Source organism: Salmo salar, chromosome ssa10 (genome assembly GCF_905237065.1).
Source record: "Salmo salar chromosome ssa10, Ssal_v3.1, whole genome shotgun sequence".
Taxonomy (NCBI): domain Eukaryota; kingdom Metazoa; phylum Chordata; class Actinopteri; order Salmoniformes; family Salmonidae; genus Salmo; species Salmo salar.
Window position 1 is genome coordinate 112,942,657 of NC_059451.1, and position 21,659 is coordinate 112,964,315.

General features: G+C 43.0%; 1 protein-coding gene across 4 annotated transcripts in view; it reads left to right on the forward strand.

The window, feature by feature from the left end:
• cep290 (centrosomal protein 290) overlaps nt 1-19,752 on the forward strand; it is a 56,151-nt gene extending 36,399 nt beyond the window's left edge. For 3 of the 4 annotated variants that reach the window (XM_045688446.1, XM_014125669.2, XM_045688447.1), the window contains exons 33-53: nt 88-222; nt 444-713; nt 3,573-3,680; nt 4,652-4,851; nt 5,107-5,320; nt 6,891-7,028; nt 7,320-7,541; nt 7,838-7,978; nt 11,598-11,743; nt 12,024-12,179; nt 12,385-12,487; nt 14,516-14,650; nt 14,852-14,938; nt 16,052-16,216; nt 16,381-16,503; nt 16,594-16,763; nt 17,838-17,979; nt 18,301-18,374; nt 18,683-18,777; nt 18,978-19,036; nt 19,163-19,752. In XM_045688446.1, the coding sequence (XP_045544402.1) occupies nt 88-222; nt 444-713; nt 3,573-3,680; nt 4,652-4,851; nt 5,107-5,320; nt 6,891-7,028; nt 7,320-7,541; nt 7,838-7,978; nt 11,598-11,743; nt 12,024-12,179; nt 12,385-12,487; nt 14,516-14,650; nt 14,852-14,938; nt 16,052-16,216; nt 16,381-16,503; nt 16,594-16,763; nt 17,838-17,979; nt 18,301-18,374; nt 18,683-18,777; nt 18,978-19,036; nt 19,163-19,351 (3,072 nt within the window). In that variant the 3' untranslated portion in view covers nt 19,352-19,752. Of the gene's footprint in view, nt 1-87; nt 223-443; nt 714-3,572; nt 3,681-4,651; nt 4,852-5,106; nt 5,321-6,890; nt 7,029-7,319; nt 7,542-7,837; nt 7,979-11,597; nt 11,744-12,023; nt 12,180-12,384; nt 12,488-12,786; nt 14,070-14,515; nt 14,651-14,851; nt 14,939-16,051; nt 16,217-16,380; nt 16,504-16,593; nt 16,764-17,837; nt 17,980-18,300; nt 18,375-18,682; nt 18,778-18,977; nt 19,037-19,162 lie in introns of those variants that run through there. The other variant, XM_045688448.1, reaches the window with a different exon arrangement.
• Nucleotides 19,753-21,659: the final 1,907 nt, after the last annotated feature.

Below are 21,659 nucleotides of genomic sequence, written 5' to 3' on the forward strand. Positions count from 1 at the left end.
CTCACACGGTCACAAACTGCTTGCTACCAAGTCAACCAAGGAATTGGACTCCTCCTCTCAGTTAATCCTAGTGTGTATTGTGTGTAGTTTGAGGAGGCTACCGGAGCCTTGCCAGACACAAGCCTTCCCCTGGCCCACCAGCTGGACTTTGCCCTGAGGAAAATCAAAGAGCACGTCCGCACCATCCTGGAGACCCAGGCCACCTGCAAAACTCTAGATGAGGTGATTATACTGTAGCATGTATTTGTTTGCCATATTATTACTTACCCCACAGTTGCCACACAGGAAATGCCTTAGAAGTACACACATTATGGTGGACGATCACACCACATGCCTTAGAGCACCATCCCTTGTAAAAGATTGTAAAAGGCAAGTATAAAAGTAAGTCTAAACGTGAGTCATCTATGAGGCTGTCTCTCTGCTGCTCCACTCTCCCTGAGCAGAAGCTGAAGGAGAAGGAATCTGCCCTGTGGAAGGCAGAGCAGAACATCCTCTCCAGGGACCGGGTAATCAATGAGCTGCGTCTGCGGCTCCCTGCGGCTGCAGACAGGGAGAGACTCTTGGCAGACCTGGCCAAGCACCAGGAGGACCAGAGGGAGAGCCAGCCGGCCCTCAAGGTGGCCCACCAGACCATCAACAACCTGCAGGGACGCCTGGACCAGAAGGAGGAGGTCCTTAAGAAGTACCAGAACCTACTGGCCCGGACTAGACAGGTACAGCAGGGGATAGAGAACTATAGGATTGCTAGGAAGCATCAAGCGTCCTAAGTGTATCTGCATTTGATGCACAATTTGTGGTTGATGTTCGGACTTAAACACCAAATGGCCATTTAGACATATTAGAAATTGTTAGAGAAAAAGAGGGTGCGAGAAGTTGTTTTAACTGTCTCTCCGTGTGGACACCTGCTTGTCAAACATCTCATTCCAAAATCACGGGCGTTAGTATGGAGTTGGCCCCCCATTGCTGCCATAACAGCCTCCACTCTTTTGGAAAGGCATTCCACTAGATGTTGGAACATTGCTGCAGGGGACTTGCTTCCATTCAGCCACAAGAGCATTAGTGAGGTCGGGCACTGATGTTGGGCGATTAGGCCTGACTCGCAGTCTGCGTTCCAATTCATCGCAAAGGTGTTCGATGGGGTTGAGGTCAGTGCTCTGTGCAGGCCAGTCAAGTTCTTCCACACCGATCTCGACAAGACATTTCTGTATGGACCTCGCTTTGTGCACTGGGGCATTGTCATGCTCAACAGGAAACGACCTTCCCCAAACTGTTGCCACAAAGTTGGAAGCACAGAACAGTCTAGATTGTCATTGTATGCTGTAGTGTTAAGATTTCCCTTCACTGGAACTAAGGGGCCTAGCCAGAACCATTATTCCTCCTCCCCAAAACTTTACAGTTGGCACTATGCATTGGGGCAGGTTGTGTTCTCTTGGCATCCACCAAACCCAGATTAGTCGGTCGGACTGCCTGATGGTGAAGCATGATTCATCACTCCAGAGAACGCGTTTCCACTGCTCCAGAGTCCAATGGCGGCGGCTTTACAGCACTCCAACCCGACGCTTGGCCTTGTGCATGGTGATCTTAGGCTTGTGTGCGTCTGCTCGGCCATGGAACCCCATTTCATGAAGCTCCCGATGAACAGGTCTTGTGCTGACATTGCTTCCAGGGGCAATTTGGAACTCGGTAGTGAGTGTTGCAACCGAGGACAGACGATTTTTACACGCTTCATCACTCAGCGGTCCCGTCCTGTGAGCTTGTGTGGCCTACCAACGGCTGAGCCGTTGTTGCTCTTAGACATTTCCACTTCACAATAACAGCACTTACAGTTGACCGGGGCAGCTCTGATGAACTGACTTGTTGGAAAGTTAGCATCCTATGACGGTGCCACGTTGAAAGTTATACACCTGTCAGCAACGGGTGTGACTGAAATGGCTGAATCCACAAACTTGAAAGGGTGTCCACATACTTTTGTATACTGCTCAAAAAAATAAAGGGAACACTTAAACAACACAATGTAACTCCAAGTCAATCACACTTCTGTGAAATCAAACTGTCCACTTAGGAAGCAACACTGATTGACAATACATTTCACATGCTGTTGTGCAAATGGAATAGACAACAGGTGGAAATTATAGGCAATTAGCAAGACACCCCCAATAAAGGAGTGGTTCTGCAGGTGGGGACCACAGACCACTTCTCAGTTCCTATGCTTCCTGGCTGATGTTTTGGTCACTTTTGAATGCTGGCGGTGCTTTCACTCTAGTGGTAGCATGAGATGGAGTCTACAACCCACACAAGTGGCTCAGGTAGTGCAGCTCATCCAGGATGGCACATCAATGTGAGCTGTGGCAAGAAGGTTTGCTGTGTCTGTCAGCGTAGTGTCCAGAGCATGGAGGCGCTACCAGGAGACAGGCCAGTACATCAGGAGACGTGGAGGAGGCCGACCAAGCAGCAGGACCGCTACCTCCGCCTTTGTGCAAGGAGGAGCAGGAGGAGCACTGCCAGAGCCCTGCAAAATGACCTCCAGCAGGCCACAAATGTGCATGTGTCTGCTCAAACGGTCAGAAACAGACTCCATGATGGTGGTATGAGGGCTCGACGTCCACAAGTGGGGGTTGTGCTTACAGCCCAACACCGTGCAGGACGTTTGGCATTTGCCAGAGAACACCAAGATTGGCAAATTCGCCACTGGCGCCCTGTGCTCTTCACAGATGAAAGCAGGTTCACACTGAGCACGTGACAGACGTGACAGAGTCTGGAGACGCCGTGGAGAACGTTCTGCTGCCTGCAACATCCTCCAGCATGACCGGTTTGGCGGTGGGTCAGTCATGGTGTGGGGTGGCATTTCTTTGGGGGGCCGCACAGTCCTCCATGTGCTCGCCAGAGGTAGCCTGACTGCCATTAGGTACCGAGATGAGATCCTCAGACCCCTTGTGAGACCATATGCTGTTGCGGTTGGCCCTGGGTTCCTCCTAATGCAAGACAATGCTAGACCTCATCCACCTGAAACCACCTGAATCCAATTGAGCACATCTGGGACATCATGTCTCGCTCCATCCACCAACGCCACGTTGCACCACAGACTGTCCAGGAGTTGGCGGATGCTTTAGTCCAGGTCTGGGAGGAGATCCCTCAGGAGACCATCCGCCACCTCATCAGGAGCATGCCCAGGCGTTGTGGGGAGGTCATACAGGCACGTGGAGGCCACACACACTACTGAGCCTCATTTTGACTTGTTTTAAGGACATTACATCAAAGTTGGATCAGCCTGTAGTGTGGTTTTCCACTTTAATTTTGAGTGTGACTCCAAATCCAGACCTCCATGGGTTGATAAATTGGATTTCCATTGATTATTTTTGTGTGATTTTGTTGTCAGCACATTCAACTATGTAAAGAAAAAAGTATTTAATAAGATTATTTCTTTCATTCAGATCTAGGATGTGTTGTCTAAGTGTTCCCTTGATTTTTTTGAGCAGTATATATATATATATATAATGTATCCTTATATGGCTGTGGTGTGTACTGTTGGTTCTGTTGGTTCTGACTGCTGTGGCCTCCTGTATTAACCCCAGGAGCAGGAGGATATCACCAGGAGACATGAAGAGGAGATGAGGACACTGCACCAGAAAGTGGACCTGCAGACTGACACCTCCCTTGACCGCTTCAAACAGACCGCACTGGTATGTAGCCCAGCCTAGCTCTACCATGTCCCTCTCTTGGTCTGTGTTAGGGTTACAACGTTTTAGAAACTTTCTCTGGCTTTTCAGAAATTCTGGTTATAGGATTCCCATTTGGAAGGATCATTGATGTCTACCACCAATCAACATTGTTATGGACTTTTATCATGTTACTCACTATTCTTTATTTGTCCCGGTAAAAAGATCATTCCAACAATTCTGTACCTTTTGAAAAGTGTAACTTGGTCAAAATAAACATTTGATTTCACCTTATTTTAACACACTGTCATAGAAAGCACATGTTCAGCTTCATAAAGGATGTTTTCCCATCTCAAGAGGTTAAATAAAAAGACTATAGTAAGTGTTTACTAAGTGCCAAATAAAGTAACAGGGTTGACCGCTCAGTTTTTTATCACAACACACCAGAAAATGTCCAAAAAGAGTCTAACAAGCCCACTTGCTTTTACACTATGTTTTGGCTATTAGATGTTCAATGTTTCTTTTGAAAAAAAACCCTTTTTTTTTAAGGACTGTTAAAACGAGAGTTTAGTTCATGTAACAGGGTTGGCCTTAAAATGAGGGACAGATGTAAATTAATCACTAATCACATTAAATAATAATTTTCAGAAATGACTTTGTCAAAGCAACAAAAATAACTACTAGGGCTTTACAATGGTAGTGAAACTTGGAGACATTTTGGATTAAGTGGGTTGAAATCTTCCTAGAAGTGACACAGTGTTGGATGGACAAAATGCTGAATTTTGGCACTTTAGCAAGCCGTTATTCATATAAAAAATCGGTTGTATTGAATTTTCCATGTGGCCTATATTAAAGGACACTTCATTTAATATAACAGGCTTTTAAAATTAAATATTGGTGCACAATTTCTACTTAAATATCAAAGAGATGCAAAAGGCACTCTTTTCCTGGAACGACCCAAAAATCGCTTCTGTTATTCTCCTTGTTGTCCCCAGGAGTTAATGAAGAAGCCCACCATAACGGTGCCGACCACCAAGCACCTGGTTCGCCTAGCTGAGATGGAACAGACGGTGGTGGAACAAGACCGCTCTCTGTCCTCCATGACCGACCGGCTGAAGGGCCTCATTGCAGAGCTGGACAGGCAGAGGAACCTCACAGCCATGCAGGCCAAAGAGCACGCCTCAGAGAGGGTTAAGTAAGTCACTGGCCGGCTTAAGATGCACACCAAAGATACTCAGTGCTAAGCTACATACATTGTTTACCTGATCTGTCATGTAATTGAGAATTGAGATCTGCATTTACGTTGGCCTACTGTACGTGATTAGGAATAGTGAATTTGATGGCATCCCAGGCCTAGGAAAAGGTAGAAAGAAACAGTAAATGATAAACTGTGTTTAACCAATTTGACCTGTGCCCTGTGTTTAGCTTAACCCCACTATGTGTGTTCCAGGCTGGAGGAGCGTCATGCAGCCCAGGCCAAAGCCCTGTCAGGGGAGGCTGAGGAGCAGCGTGCTCAGCTGGGTCAGATGGAGAAGGAGCTGCACTACCTCCGCACAGAGCTGGAGGCCCAGAAACAGGCCAACATCCGCTCGCCCAGCAACACCATGAAGAACCTGGTGGAGAGACTCAAAGCACAGCTCAACCAGAAAGAGAAACAACTGAAGGTGAAGACTAGGAAGATACAGTTGTGGCCAGATATATTGGCACACTTGCACTTTTCTTAAATAATTCCCTATTTCTTCTCAAATAAGTTGATGGTCATGTACTCTTATAATCTCCACCCGGCACAGCCAGAAGAGGACTGACCACCCCTCAGAGCCTGGTGCCTCTCTAGGTTTCTTCCTAGGTTCCTGCCTTTCTACGCTGGACTTTCTAGGGAGTTTTTCCTAGCCACCGTGCTTCTACATCTGCATTGCTTGCTGTTTGGGGTTTTATGCTGGTTTACTGTATAAGTACTTTGTAACAACTGATGTAAAAAGGGCTTTAAAAATAAATGTGATTGAATTTGATTGATTGAAAACCTTTGGCCACCACACCTTGTTATTGGAATTTCAACATTGCAGAACCAATTTTATTTTTGTAAACTTAAGTTTAGAATTTTAATTGAGAAAATAAAGACAAATGGCATAGACAAAATTATTGGCATCTCAGAGCTAGTACTTGGTTGCAAAGCCTTTGGCCAAGATAACTGCAGACAAACACTAACCATAAATGAGCTTGTCTACTGACAATGTTGCCCACTTTTCAGCAGCAAACTGCTAAAATTATTCAATGTTTGACGGGTTCCTTCCACCAACTACTGTTTTCAGATCTCGCCATAGGTTATGGATGTGATTCAGATCTGGACTCTTTGCTAGCCGCTCCAGAACAGTCCAGCATCTCTTAACCATTCCTAGGTGGTTTTTAATGTGTGTTTGGGGCCGTTGTCCTGCTCTAAGACCCGAAACCTTCAATGGAGACCCGGTTTCAATGTTCAACCCAGTGTCCAAAAACTGGGTCTCCATTGAAGGTTATGGGTCTTCCAGCAGGACAAGAACCCCAAGCACACATAAAAAGCACTCTGGAATGGTTCAAAAAGAAATGCTGGACTGTTCTGTAGTGGCCAGTGAAGAGTCCAGATCTGAATCACATCCATAACCTATGGCGAGAGCTGGAAACAGTTGGTGGAGTGCACCCCTCAAACATTAAAGAATTAGAGCAGTTTGCTTGCTGCTTTAGAGTGGGCCAAATTGCCTGTAGAAAGGTGCAGCAAGCTCATTGATGACTACAAGAAGCATTTGTTGGAAGTTATCTTGGCCAAAGGCTGTGCAACCAAGTACTAGCTCCAAGGTGCCAATAATTTTGTCCATGCCATTTGTTAAATTAAAATTGTCCACATAAGTTTACAAAAATAAAATTGGTTCTGAAATGTTGAAATGCCAATAAGAAGGTGTGGAGACCAAAAGTGTATTTAAAAAAAATGCCAACTCATTTCAGAAGAAATAGGCAATTATTTGAGAAAAGTGCAAGGGTGCCAATATATTTGGCAACTACTTTGTTTGTTGGTCTTATGGTCTGCTCTCTATAGAACTGTACCTGTGTATCGTCAGTGTAATTACAGCATCTTGGGAGCATGAACATGACTGCCAAACATCACAATAGACTGACTAAACAGACCGTAACTATATTATGCCTCTCCCCGTCATCCTTTCCATCTCCCTTTCCCTTTTCCCCCTTTCTCTCTCTTTCTCTCAGGCTCTGAGTAAGGCCCTGTTGGCGCTGAGGGCAGAGATGACGTCCCATGCGGAGCAGCAGATCATAGCCAACGCATCTCACAGAGAGGATAGCCTCAATGTCCAGCTGCTGGTAGACAAGCATACCAAGGACCTCAAGGTTGGTCCCCATCACTCTCTCAGTCTCATAGCATATTAGGTACCGTGCTATGAATGAACTAGCACTTACATCATTTCAAACCCTTAAAACACAATCTGCTAACACTCGTAAGTGATAGAGGGTTTATCTTTCCTGATAGGTGTTAAGATTCTCAGTCATGACACATAATCAGCATGTTATGCTGCACATGTTTTTATATCCCAATTATCAATACAGAATAACTTTTGTCAAGTGGCACAGTATATCCCTTGAATGCATACCAAGAGATGTTAATCTGGTTATTTCCATCAGGCTCGTGTGCAGGAGCTAAACGAAGAGCTCCAGGGGGCGAAGGAGGCTGTGAAGGCAGGGAGGGGGAGGGAGAACACCCTGAAGGAGGAGGTGGAGGTCCTGAACAAGGACCTCCAGAAGAGCCTGAAGACCCAGAGCAAGCTGCAGGGGGAGAAGGAAGAGAGAGACGAGGAGATCCAGGAACTCAAACAGCGAATCAAGAGGCTCAACAGCGGACTGCAGGTCAGTGACACAGTCCGACTCGTTTCTGTGTCCAATCGGCAAGCTAGGGAGTAGGAATATGCTTATTTCATTATTATTATTATTATTATGTAATCCAATTGGATGGACAATAGTTGTGTAATTTATCAATTGATTGGGGGGTGACTCTGTTAGTATGTTTGATTGATCATCTGTTTGTGTTATCAATCTATGTCATTGTTTAAATTGTGTATGTGGGAGCGTGTCTGTATGTGCGCACACGTCTGTGTTTCAAAAGTATGTTTTTTAACTGTAAATAATTATGGCTGTGTGTGCAGGGTCAATCTGAGCATGAGGGGAAGGGGCCCACAGTAGAGGCACTGCAGAAGAAGATCCGTAAGTTGGAGTCGGAGCTGGAAAGGAGAGGTGTACCAGAATCAACAACAGAAAGGAAAGGTCTTGGCCTAAAGGATGACAAGGTGAATACATACTGTTTTACCCACTTCATGTTCAGTTGAAGTCGGAAGTTTACATACACCTTAGCCAAATACATTTAAACTCAGTTTTTCACAATTCCTGACATTTAATCCAAGTAAAAATTCCCTGTCTTAGGTCAGTTAGGATCACAACTTTATTTTAAGAATGTGAAATGTCAGAATAATAGTAGAGAGAAAGATTTATTTCATCTGTAATTTCTTTCATCACATTCCCAGTGGGTCAGAAGTTTACATACACTCAATTAGTATTTGGTAGCATAGCCTTTAAATTGTTTAACTTGGGTCAAACGTTTCAGGTAGCCTTCCACAAGCTTCCCACAATAAGTTGGGTGAATTTTAGGCCATTCCTCCTGACAGAGCTGGTGTAACTGAGTCAGGTTTGTAGGCCTCCTTGCTTGCACACACTTTTTCAGTTCTGCCCACAAATGTTCTATAGGATTGAGGTTAGGGCTTTGTGATGGCCACTCCAATACCTTGACTTTGTTGTTTTTAAGCCATTTTGCCACAACTTTGGAAGTATGCTTGTGGTCATTGTCCATATGGAAGACCCATTTGCGACCAAGCTTTAAGTTCCTGGCTGATGTCTTGAGATGTTGCGTCAATATATCCACATCATTTTCATTCCTCATGATGCCATCTATTTTGTGAAGTGAACCAGTCCCTCCTGCAGCAAAGCACCCCAACAACATGATGCTGCCACCCCCGTGCTTCACGGTTGGGATGCTGTTCTTCGGCTTGCAAGCATCCCACTTTTTCCTCCAAACATAACAATGGTCATTATGGCCAAACAGTTTTATTTTTGTTTCATCAGACCAGAGGACATTTCTCCAAAAAGTACAATCTTTGTCCCCATGTGCAGTTGCAAACCGTCTGGCTTTTTTAGGGCGGTTTTGGAGCAGTGGCTTTTTCCTTACTGAGCGGTCTTTCAGGTTATGTCGATATCGGACTTGTTTTACTGTGTATATAGATACTTTTGTATCTGTTTCCTCGAGCATCTTCACAAGGTCCTTTGCTGTTGTTCTGGGATTGATTTGCACTCTTCGCACCAAAGTCAAATCAAAATCAAATCAAATTTATTTTTATATAGCCCTTCGTACATCAGCTGATATTCTCAAAGTGCTGTACAGAAACCCAGCCTAAAACCCCAAACAGCAAGCAAAGCATGTGAAAGAAGCACGGTGGCTAGGAAAAACTCCCTAGGAAAAACTCCCTAGAAAGGCCAAAAACCTAGGAAGAAACCTAGAGAGGAACCAGGCTATGAGGGGTGGCCAGTCCTCTTCTGGCTGTGCAGGGTGGATATTATAACAGAACATGGTCAAAATGTTAAAATGTTAAAATGTTCATAAATGACCAGCATGGTCAAATAATAATAATCATAGTGGTTGTCGAGGGTGCAACAAGCACGTCCGGTGAACAGGTCAGGGTTCCATAGCCGCAGGCAGAACAGTTGAAACTGGAGCAGCAGCACGGCCAGGTGGACTGGGGACAGCAAGGAGTCATCATACCAGGTAGTCCTGAGGCATGGTCCTAGGGCTCAGGTCCTCCGAGAGAAAGACAGAAAGAGAGAAAGAGAGAATTAGAGAGAGCATATTTAAATACACACAGGACACCGGATAAGACAAGAGAAATACTCCAGATGTAACAGACTGACCCTAGCCCCCCGACACATAAACTACTGCAGCATAAATACTGGAGGCTGAGACGTACGTTCATCTCTAGGAGACAGAATGCGTCTCCTTCCTGAGTGGTATGATGGCTGCGTGGTCCCATGGTATTTATACTTGCATACTATTGTTTGTACAGATGAACATGGTACCTTCAGGCGTTTGGAAATTGCTCCCAAGGATGAACCAGACTTGTGGAGGTCTACAAAAAAAATTCTGAGGTCTTGGCTGATTTCTTTTGATTTTCCCATGATGTCAAGCAAAGAGGCACTGAGTTTGAAGGTAGGTCTTGAAATACATCCACAGGTACATCTCCAATTGACTCAATTTATGTCAATTAGCCTATCAGAAGCTTCTAAAGCCATGACATCATTCTCTGGAATTTTCCAAGCTGTTTAAAGGCACAGTCAACTTAGTGTATGTAAACTTCTGACCCACTGGAATTGTGATACAGTTAATTATAAGTGAAATAATCTGTCTGTAAACAATTGTTGGAAAAATTACTTGTGTCATGCACAAAGTAGATGTCCTAACCGACTTGCCAAAACTATAGTTTGTTAACAAGAAATTTGTGGAGTGGTTGAAAAACGAGTTTTATTGACTCCAACCTAAGTGTATGTAAACTTCCGACTTCAACTGTATATACTGTATTCTAGTCAAGGCTCATCCTGTATAACTACTACTGTACACACCTTTTCTACTCAAATACTGTCTATAATGTCTATACACACCTTCATATACATACAGTATATATTTATATTCTGGACTCTGACATTGCTCGTTCTAGCATTTCTATATTTCTTAATTCCTTTATATAAATGTTTTGGATTTGCGTGTATTGTTAAGTTGTACTGCACTAAAACATAAGCATTTTGCTACACCCACAGTAACATCTGCAAAATATGTGTACACGAACAATAACATTTGATTTGATATGGCAACTGCTCAGCATCTGACCGTAAGGCGCTACAGAGGGTAATGTGTATGGCCCAGTTCATCACTGGGGCCAAGCTTCCTGACATCCAGGACCTACATCCAGGACCTATATATCATAGTCACTTTAGAAATTACCTCGACTATTCTGTACCCCCGCACATTGACTCGGTACCGGTACCCCCTGTATATAGCCTCCACATTGACTCGGTACTGGTACCCCCTGTATGATCCTCCACATTGACTCGGTACTGGTACCCCCTGTATAGAGGCTCCACATTGACTCGGTACTGGTACCCCCTGTATATAGCCTCCACATTGACTTGGTACTGGTACCCCCGTATATAGCCTCCACATTCACTTGGTACTGGTACCCCCTGTATAGAGGCTCCACATTGACTCGGTACTGGTACCCCCTGTATAAAGCCTCCACATTGACTCGGTACTGGTACCCCCTGTATAAAGCCTCCACATTGACTCGGTACCGGTACCCCCTGTATATAGCCTCCACATTGACTCGGTACTGGTACCCCCTGTATATAGCCTCCACATTGACTCAGTACTGGTACCCCCTGTATAAAGCCTCCACATTGACTCTGTACTGGTACCCCCTGTATAAAGCCTCCACATTGACTCTGTACTGGTACCCCCTGTATATAGCCTCGTTATTGTTATGTACATTTATTGTGTAACTTTTTGATTGGTTCGATTTTTTTTTTTACTTTCGTTGATTTAGTAAATATTTCATTAACTCTATTTCTTGAACTGCATTGTTGTTTAAGGGCTTGTAAGTTAGAATTTCACAGTAAGGTTTACACCTGTATTCAGCGCATGTGTCAAATCAGATTTCATTTGATCCCTCCCTCCCTGTCCCACTGCATGTTGGCTCAATAGAGATCCTATAATTATATTCCTGTATTTCATGGACATTCACAAATACAAGGTATTTGAGGATTGGAAGGAACCTATATGTGACATGCCTCATCACACTATCTATCCTGCAGACAAATAAAGAAGAAATAGTGCGGTGGGAGGAGGGCAAGAAGTGGCAGGCCAGGATGGAGAAAGTGAGGAACATTCTGAAGGAGAAGGAGAGGGAAACCGAGTCTGTCTCTAAGCAGCTGAGTACTCTCAAGGAGCTCTACGCCAGGTTAGAACCAAGACACTCATGGTGCAAGGGGTTTAGCCACACCATAAGAAACATACACATCCCACACACTCCATGAAGACATACTAAGTACAGACATTTTGACTGACACACACGGACGCACATGCACACGGACAAGACCAACACAAGGTTCACAGAAGCACATGACCCTGCTTACTCATACACAATATATATCGAACACTCACTCACTCCTTCACTCCAATATTCCTTAGCCATATGGTCTTACGTTGTGCCATGTCCCTGGTTGTCCCTCTGTGTTCAGACTGGAGCAGGAGAAGGCAGGTCTGCAGAGGAAACTGAAGGGTCGTGGTGTGACGGCAGATCAGGTGGTGGGGGTGAGGACACAGGAGTCTGAGAAAGAACTGGTTGAGCTGAAGAGGAGGAACGCTGAACTGGAGCAACAGATCCTCACCATAAAGTAGGTGTTTCAGACATTGTAAACTGTGCTGCTGTTGGTTCGTTTAATAGCAAATATTTTTCTTTTGTAGCTCAATATCATAGGGCTTTTTTTGGTGGACAAATAAGATGGTGGGAACACATCGACAGCACTATTATCTATTGTGTTTGCAGTATAACCAGACCAAACCTTGTAGGACTAACATTTTCCTCTCTGTCCATTCCAGACAGCAGCAGGCCCTACCCAGAGATTCTGCCATGGAGGACATGAACCTGAGGAACCACTACCTGGAGGACAGACTTCACTCCCTGGAGAGCCAGAAGTCCTCTGTAAGACTACACACCGACTGACTCAAATATGATCTGAGACTGCACTACCTTTTACACACAAACACAACAAGACAGGAAAACATACTTAAACTGCAGGGCTTGATGTTGAACTTTTTTAAACTCACTCAGACACAACAGACAACCACTGTTTACAAGTATTGCCAACTGTCTTTCATCTCACTATGTACGTATGTTTGCATTAATTTCACATTTAAGTCATTAGGTTTCTACACTTTCTTTATTCTCTTTTCTACTTCTCTCTTTCACCCACTCCTCAATCCCATTCGATGCACGTGAAGGAGGGGAGAAGTTTGGTCTCCCCGTCCGTGTCCTTGAAAGAGCTTCGTTCGCTGACGTTTGATGTTGGTGACGTACATGAGAAAAAGAGGGTCCTGACCTTCTTAGCCAATGACAGTGTAGCCTATCAGAGAGATGGCACGTCAGCCCACAAGGAGGGGGCATTACACCCAAACCAAGGACAGAAAGAAACCCAGACAGTCTTTGATGGAACAAATGACTGTGTACCTGAGACAGAGCGGACAGAGAAACCAAGCAGGGCAGAGCGTGGAGAACAGGAAAGAACAGATGAGACTGGAGAGGGAGGACATGAAGAACAGACTGAAGATATAGGAGAGGGAGAACAAGGGGAAACAGAAGAGACTGACAGAGAGTCCAAGCAGGAGAACCGGGAAAAAAGTGACGCAGAGTCAGAGAATGTCAATGAGGTGGCTGTTGCTGAACTAGTGGACATAACCACAGAGGAGAATCTCATTGCCAGACAGGATTCCACAAGTGACACTGTGCTGGATTTGAGTGTACCCAAACCATAGAAATAGAATGAATAGAACGGGCTTGGAACCTCTAACCCTGGCAATTTGACTGGTGAACTCATTGGTACACTCGCAATGGCTGCCTGGTATTGTGATGCAATAATTCCCATTGTAATATAGAATGTTCCTTCAAATGATGTTAACTGATGTGGCTCATGCAATAAAATGGAATTTTTCTAATGTCAGTTGAGTATAATCAACATATTACAGCACATATTGATGAGTACACATAGGAGCAAAGCAGGACATTAAATAAAAAGTGTACACTTCTTTTTTATTCAAATATTTTTTTTACTTCCTGCTTTGCTCCTATGGGTACACTCGCAATGGCCACCAGTCCACCCATTATGCCATAGTTTACTTGAATGGGGACATTCGTTCTATTCATTCTATTTCTACGATCCAAACCCCCAAATCCAGAGTGAGCCATCAACCTCTGAGAGGCAGTGTTTGAGTCAGCGAAACCTGCATCTGAGCAAGGAGAGGTGACAGCAGTCAAGTAGTGTGATGGGTACAGATAATGCAGAGGATACAGGGGGAGACAGAGATGATGGAGATGGAAATTAAGTGGGACAGTGGAGGAAACAGTAAGGAAAGAAGAGGACTTCATAATGTAGGTCAGCGCTGACCACAGTGCTGACCTCAATGACGATGAATCTGACAGTTTTGTCATCAAGGAACTCGACATTGATGATGTCACAGACAGCAAGCTCGAGTTTGCTTCAGAGAGTACCCGTGGTGCCGAGCTGGAGGTCATTACCAATGACATTGAGAAGATAAGACAAAAGCTCAAACCTATGTCTCCCAAAACTCATAAGGTACCAAAGGCTGCCCCTGGCTTCCACCCTGACAAGATGCTAGTGCAGTGTTTGAGCTAGCAGAAAGTGTGCAGTGTTTGGCTTAGTGTGCAGTCGGTGTTTAATAACTTTTTTAATTAACCTTTATTTTAACTAGGCAAGTCAGTTAAGAATAAATTCTTATTTACTATGACGGCCTACCCCAGCCAAACCCTGTGTATAGTACCTCCTTCCAGTCCTAGGCGCTATGTTTTTGTATGTTTATCCATGTGGTCACCACCTTACACTTCCTTTCTTTGCTCCCTTCATCTCTTCCCTCTTCTCTCCTAATAAATTTTTATTTTTGTGCTTCTTCACATTCTGATTGCGTAAGCGTGACGGCTGTTATTTATTTCTTCCAGACATCAGGGAAAGGTTCAGGCACCCCCTCGCAAAAAGAGTATGAGCTTCAGAGAGAGAACCTGAAGCTTTCCTCAGAGAAGCTGGAGCTCCGCTTTCAACTGGAACAGGCCAACAACGACCTACCCAGACTAAAGGTATGGTAGATACATTTTGGGGGGGATTTGACTAAAAACTGGGGCCTTGAAGCCCAATAACTTAAGCCCTGGAACTAAGTTCAAGCAACCGGTTAAGACCTCAGTGGATAGGTGGATTTTAAGACCTTTGGTCTGTTAAGACCTGCCAGAGATGTTTGTTTTCCAGCTTATCCAATGATACCCTCTCTACTTTACTGATAGGACCAAGTTGCAGACCTCAAAGAGATGTACAACGTTCTGAAGAAGGAAAAGGCGGAGGTGGAGAAAAAACTGGGCCACGTCCGTGGGGTAGGTCTATCCTAATCTTGTGCAGGGGTTAAAGTTCTCAGTCTCTGCGACGGATTTTAGTCATATGGATGACGCATTAGGTTTTAGTCTAAAATAATATTTTGGGGGGGTTATTATTTAGGGCTAATATTTATATATATTTTCAAATAACTGCCCTTTTTTCTGGCCCGTAACCCATTTTGACAAACAAATCAGTCATTAAAAAAAGTCTGTCTGTTAAATTTCGAAATCCTGATGTGGCTCTCGAGCCAAAAGGTTTGCCATGGGATTTTTTGACTGAAAAAGTTTCAATCGTGTGATTTTTTGACTGAAAAAGTTTCAATCATGGGATTTTTTTTGTGCTTTAATGCCTGCATGTGTACGCTGGTGACTAGGTATCTACACTGAGTATGCAAAACATTTAGAACACCTGCTCTTTCCATGACATAGACTGACCAGGTGAATCCAGGTGAAAACTATGATCCTTTTTTGATGTCACTTGTTAAATCTACTTCAATCATTATAGATGAAGGAGGAGACAGGTTAAAGAAGGATTTGTAAGCGTTGAGACAATTGAGACATGGATTGTGTATGTGTGCCATTCAGAGGGTGAATGGGCAAGACAACAGATTTAAGTGCCTTTGAACAGGGTATAGTAGTAGATGCCAGGCGCACCGGTTTGTGTCAAGAACTGCGACACTGCTGGGTTTTTCACACTTAACAGTTTCTTGTGTGTATCACAAATGGTCCACCACCCAAAGGACATCCAGCCAACTTGACACAACTGTGGGAAGCATTGGAGTCAACAAGGGCCAGCTTCCCTGTGGAACGCTTTCAACACCTTGTAGAGTCCATGCCCAACGAATTGAGGCTGTTCTGAGGGGAAAAGGAGGGGGTGTAACAATATTAGGAAGGTGTTCTTAATGTTTTGTACACTCGGTGTATACAGACATCGTATTCCCATGTGGTCAGGCTGTAATTCTACTCTATCCACCTGTCTGTGTTCACTCTTGTTTTACTGACATGGCTCGTAGAGAAGTTCTCAATTTACAGTCAAGTTAACCATCTAGTAAAAGTGTATTTTACAACAACTGGATCACACGACTGAATGAAAGTCTTTCCTGTCCACTGTAGGCGGGTCGCAGCGGTAAAACTGTGCCAGAGTTGGAGAAGACCATCGGGCTGATGAAGAGGGTGGTGGATAGGGTGCAGAGGGAGAACGAGACGCTGAAGAAATCTCCAGCAGCACTGAGTCAGGAACAGCTCACAGCTCTGGAGCACAAACATGAAAAACTGAAGGTGAACTCTAGTTGAACTACTTGTGTAATAGGGCATGAGATGTCCTATTACATGTTTAACAACCAGTGGAGCTCTTATAGCCCTTCAAAACTGCTCGAAGGTTATGCTGTTCAAGTTCAAATGTTTTTAAAATGTATTTTGTCCTTGCTCTCCGTCTTCTCTAGAATGATTACGAGAAGCTCAAGAGAAACACAGAAACACAGCTGAGCTCCAGACTAGAGACCAAAACCAAAGGAGTGGAGAAAATTGTGATAGAAAACGAACATTTACGGAAAGAGATTAAAAGGGTATGTGTTCCGTCCTGTCCCCTTTTCATGGGATGCATAGTTACAACATTTAGTCAAGTCTCAGGACTCATTTAAAAAAATGTGTTGCAGGAGACTGAGGCTGCGGAGAGGCTGAGGATGGCCAAGACCAGTCTAGAGATGACCAATGAGAAGCTGGAGGCTGAGCTGGAGGAGGCCAGACAACAGCTAGTGGCAGCCCAGTCCAGGGTCATCCCTGAGGGGGTCGAAAGTAAGACCTGGAAGGCCACTGTGGTAACAAGGTGAGGGATCCGTTGAAATGAACGAAGTCAACCACTCAGTCCTCGCTCCTGTTCTCATCTGACTAAAAGACACGAGCGAACTCACTAACCCTGTTTCTTGGACTGTAACTACTTAATGTATAACCTAGAGCAGGGGTTCTAAAACTTTGTTTCGTGACCCACCAATTGAGGTGTCTTTTGAGTCACGACCTACCATAAGGGTTGAGCGGTGAAAAAACATACATAGACCAAAGAATAAGTAAAAAAATATAATCTTGGCAGCAGAAAATGTTGTAGTTAAGGCATCTAGGCAGAGTTCCTCTATCCAGTGTCTGTGTTCTTTTGCCCATCTTAATCTTTTCTTTTCTTTTTGTTGGCCAGTCTGAGATATGGCTTTTTCTTTGCAACTCTAGCTAGAAGGCCAGCATCCCGGAGTCGCCTCTTCAATTTTCCAGATTGACTGGCCTTCGTATCTTAAAGTAATGATGGACTGTTGTTTCTCTTTGCTTATTTGTGCTGTTCTTGCCATAATATGGACTTGTTCTTTTACCAAATAGGGCTATAATCTGTATACCACCCCTACCTTGTCACAACACAACTTATTGGCTCAAACGCATTAAGGAAAGAAATTCCACAAATTAAAAACAAGGCACACCTGTTAATTGAAATGCATTCCAGGTGAGTACCTCATGAAGCTGGTTGAGAGACTTCCAAGGCAAAGGGTGGCTACTTTGAAGAATTTAACACTTTTTTGGTTACTACATGATTCCATGTGTTATTTCATAGGTTTGATGTCTTCACTATTATTCTACAATGTAGAAAATAGTCCAAATAAGAAAAACCCTGGAATGAGTAGGTGTGTCCAAACTTTTGACTGGTACTGTACAAACAATTGCAATGCACAACATTTTTTTTCCTTCGACCTGCATGGACCCCTGCCACAACCTACAAGTGGGTCCCGACTGACAGTTTGGGAACCACTGACCTAAAGAACAAACATGGAGATCTGGTAGAATACCAAGCCAACGTAGACTACAGTGGGGTGTCTTGAAACTAGATGGCTGACTGAAAAGGGGATGGTTTCCCTCCCTTCAGGATGTTTGAGAGTAAGATGAAAGCACTGGAGCAGGACATCAGCCAGAAGAACTCCAGTCTCTCAGAGCTCAGGCTGCAGCTGCGAGAGGCCAGTGAAAGGGAGGAGAAAGCACAGCGAGTCACCAGCCAACTACAGGAGCAGGTAAGCATAAGAGCTCCACACAGTCTACGCAACGGATCCGACGTAGCTCCATAGCTACGTGTGAAATCACTGTGCGATTCTTAATTTTTCTCAATGGTTGAGTCTCAAATGGCACCCCGTTCCCTATATAGTGCAATACTTTTAACCAGGGCTCATAGAGCTCTGGTCAAAAGTAGTGCACTACATACAGAATAGGGTGCCATGTATTGTCGTTCTGAGCTCAGTTAATTGGATTGTTTATATAAAGAAAATGAAGTAGCATTCTAGTACTATGCTACATTATTTTAATGGTGGTGAAAACAGTTTTTGTTTGTTCTGAAGGTGAAGCTGTTTAACAACTTTCCCACCGCAGCAAACACTGAGTCAGGCCTCGCCAAGGAGTTTCAGTCAACGAGGTGAATATATCCCATAGGCCAGCTCTTCAATGTAGACAAACTTGTGAAGCATCTAACCTGATTGCCTTTGCATACAATAGCATTACAAACATATGGTTCACACATAGCTAACATGGGAATGCATTATCAAAATGTGTTAGCTATGTGTGAACCATACGTTAATGTAAACATCAAAGTGAAGGAAATTGAAAACAGCATTTATGTTTGTAATATCCATTACTACACTGGTCAAATTTGGTCATGAAAATTTGACATTTGATTTGCCATCCGTTAGTCACACAGGAATGTCTATCCTGTTTTGTCTTTAGATTGACCAATAATCAGCTGGAGAGGGAGAAGGAAGGGCTGGTACAGAAGTGTAGTGACTACACTAAGAAGTATGAGACAGCCTCTGCTGGGCCAGGTGAGACATGTAAAAGCAAAGTGGACCTGTTTGACAAGTTTTCACTTCAAGGCAGAAGATGTGCATTATTGATGTGTTCATGCATGTTCTGTGATGTCAAACAAAACTTGTCCTGTTCAGGAATGATGCGGAACCTAAACAGGCGCAGTAACTAACTAGCACAATATGCACATCAACTTGTGTCATGTTTTTGTCGTCAGGGTACGAGGACCTACAAGCCCTGCTGAAGGCCACTGGTGAGGAAAAAAAACAGTTGCAGGTATTGTGACTTCTCCTCATTACCTCATCTATTTGGGTTGTTTTGAGTGTAGAAAAGTAAAAACATATATATATTTTTTTATCTATTCCTCTGTGAAAATATTTTTGATTACCTTCCCGATTCCAGGCCGAAGTAAAAAAGATGAAGATGGAACTGGAGAACTTTGACCCGACATTCTTTGAGGAGATCGAGGATCTGAAGTTTAATTACAATCTGGAGGTGAAGAAGAACATTGTTCTGGAGGAGCAACTGAAGAAAGTGTGTGAACAGTTTGGTGTAGCAACTGCAGATATCCCTGATGTGTCCATCAGCTAACACAGGATGGATATTGTGCCTTTTAAACCATTAAATGTCTTAAATATATAGTATTTATATGTCTAGAAGATGAAGATGAAGTTGAATGTAATTGTGTTTCTCCTCCTGAGGCAGTTTTGTTCAGACAATGTAGCAGGGATTTTACATACTTGTCAAATAGTTTTGTACATTTGTATAGTGCCTTCAGAAAATATTCATACCCCTTATTCCACATTTTGTTGTTACAGCCTGAATTTAAAATTGATTTTTTTACATGTTGATCCATCTACACACAATTCACCATAATGACAAAGTGAAAACATGTTTTTAGAAATGTTTACAAATGTATTGGAAATATCTAATTTGCATACGTATTCACATCCCTGAGTCAATCAATACATGTTAGAATCACCTGTGGCAGTGATTACAGCTGTGAGTATTTCTGCGTACATCTCTTAAGAGCTTTGCACACCTGGATTGTACAATATTTGCACATTATTGTTTTTAAAATTCTTCAAACTCTGTCAAGTTGGTTGTTGATCATTGCTACAAACATTTTCAAGTCTTGCCATAGATTTTCAAGCCAATTTAAATCAATAATGTAACTAGGCCACTCAGGAACATTCAATGTCTTGATAAGCAACTCCAATGTAAATTTAGCCTTGTGTTTTAGATTAATGTCCTGCTGAAACGTGAATTTGTCTCCCAGTGTCTGTTGGAAAGCAGACTGAACCAGGGTTTCCTCTAGGATTCTGCATGTGCTTAGCTCTATTCTGTGTATTTTTATCCTAAGAAACTCCCTAGTCCTTGACAATCTCAAGCATAACCATAACATGATGCAGCCACCACCATGCTTGAAAATATAAAGAGTGGTACTCAGTGATGTGTTGGATTTTCCCTAAACATAAAGCTTTGTATTCAGGACATAAAGTTCATTTCTTTGCAGTTTTACTTTAATGCCTTATTGCAAACAGGATGCATGTTTAGGAATAATTTTATTCTGAGAAGTGAATTTAACATTGTAGTTACTCTACAATACTAACCCAAATGACAGTGTGAAAAGAAAGCCATCCTCAATTTTCTCCTATCACAACTGTTTTAAAGTCATGGTGAAATACCTGAGCAGGTTTCCTTCCTCTCTGGCACCTTAGTTAGGAAGGATCCCTGTATCTTTGTAGTGACTGGGTGTATTGATACTCCATCCAAAGTGTAATTAATAACTTCACCATGCTCAAAGGGATATTCAACGTCTGCTTTTTTATTTTTACCTATCTATCAATAGGTGCCTTTTATTGCGAGGCATTGGAAAACCTCTGTGTTATGTGGTTGAATCTGTGTTTGAAATTCACTGCTCAATGTCATTGCTGGGGGGTGCTAGAAAGTTGGCTGTCAGAAGTATTACAACTTAAATGTGCTTTTAATACATCTGTCTGCAAGACATGACATATGGGGATATAGTGAGATACCCAATGTGCTGGACGATTATTTTCTCATCACTTATTTTAATTTTTTTTATTAAAAGCTTGGAAGTAAATCAATCCACCATCATTGACACAATGGACAAATCTAATTATTATTGAAATGGCATGGGTGACTGAGAAGAACAAATTGGTGCAATTTAGGACCAGATGGCAAGTGACGATGCAGGCACTGGGAATGGGGGTGTGAGCATGCATGTCTGGGCAGAAGAGATGTGGTTACTGTTTGTATGTGTATACGGTTGTTTTGTTTGAAGGAGAGAAAAAGGACAAATAAAATGTTTAAAAATGTAATTAACTTCTCAACTAAGGGACATTACAGATAATTATACCTGTGGGGTACAGAGATGAGGTAGTAAATCAAAAATCATGTTATAAAAAAAAATCTATTCAACTTATGTAACTTAAGAAAACGTTAACTTTTTTTCCATAACAAAGGGGTTGAATACTTGACTTAAGACATTTCAGCTTTTCATTTTTAATTGAAATTTTTAAAAATCTAAAAACATAATTCCACTTTGACATTATGAGGTATTGTGTAGGCCAGTGACACAAAATCTCAATTTAATCCATTTTAAATTCAGGCTGTAACACAACAAAATGTGTAAAAAGTTCAGGGGTGTGAAAACTTTCTGATGGCACAGTATGTTGGCTTGATTGTGTTTGATAAGTTTTCTATTGCGTTACTTCTATCAATAAAGCAGATTTAATGTGCATATGTGTACATCAGTGACTACAATGGCTGAATTGTGCTTTTAATTTAAGGGGAAAAAAATTGGAATAGCTTTTGAAATAGATATTTGGTAAAAATATATGTACATTTACATGATACTTAGGCTACACATATTCAA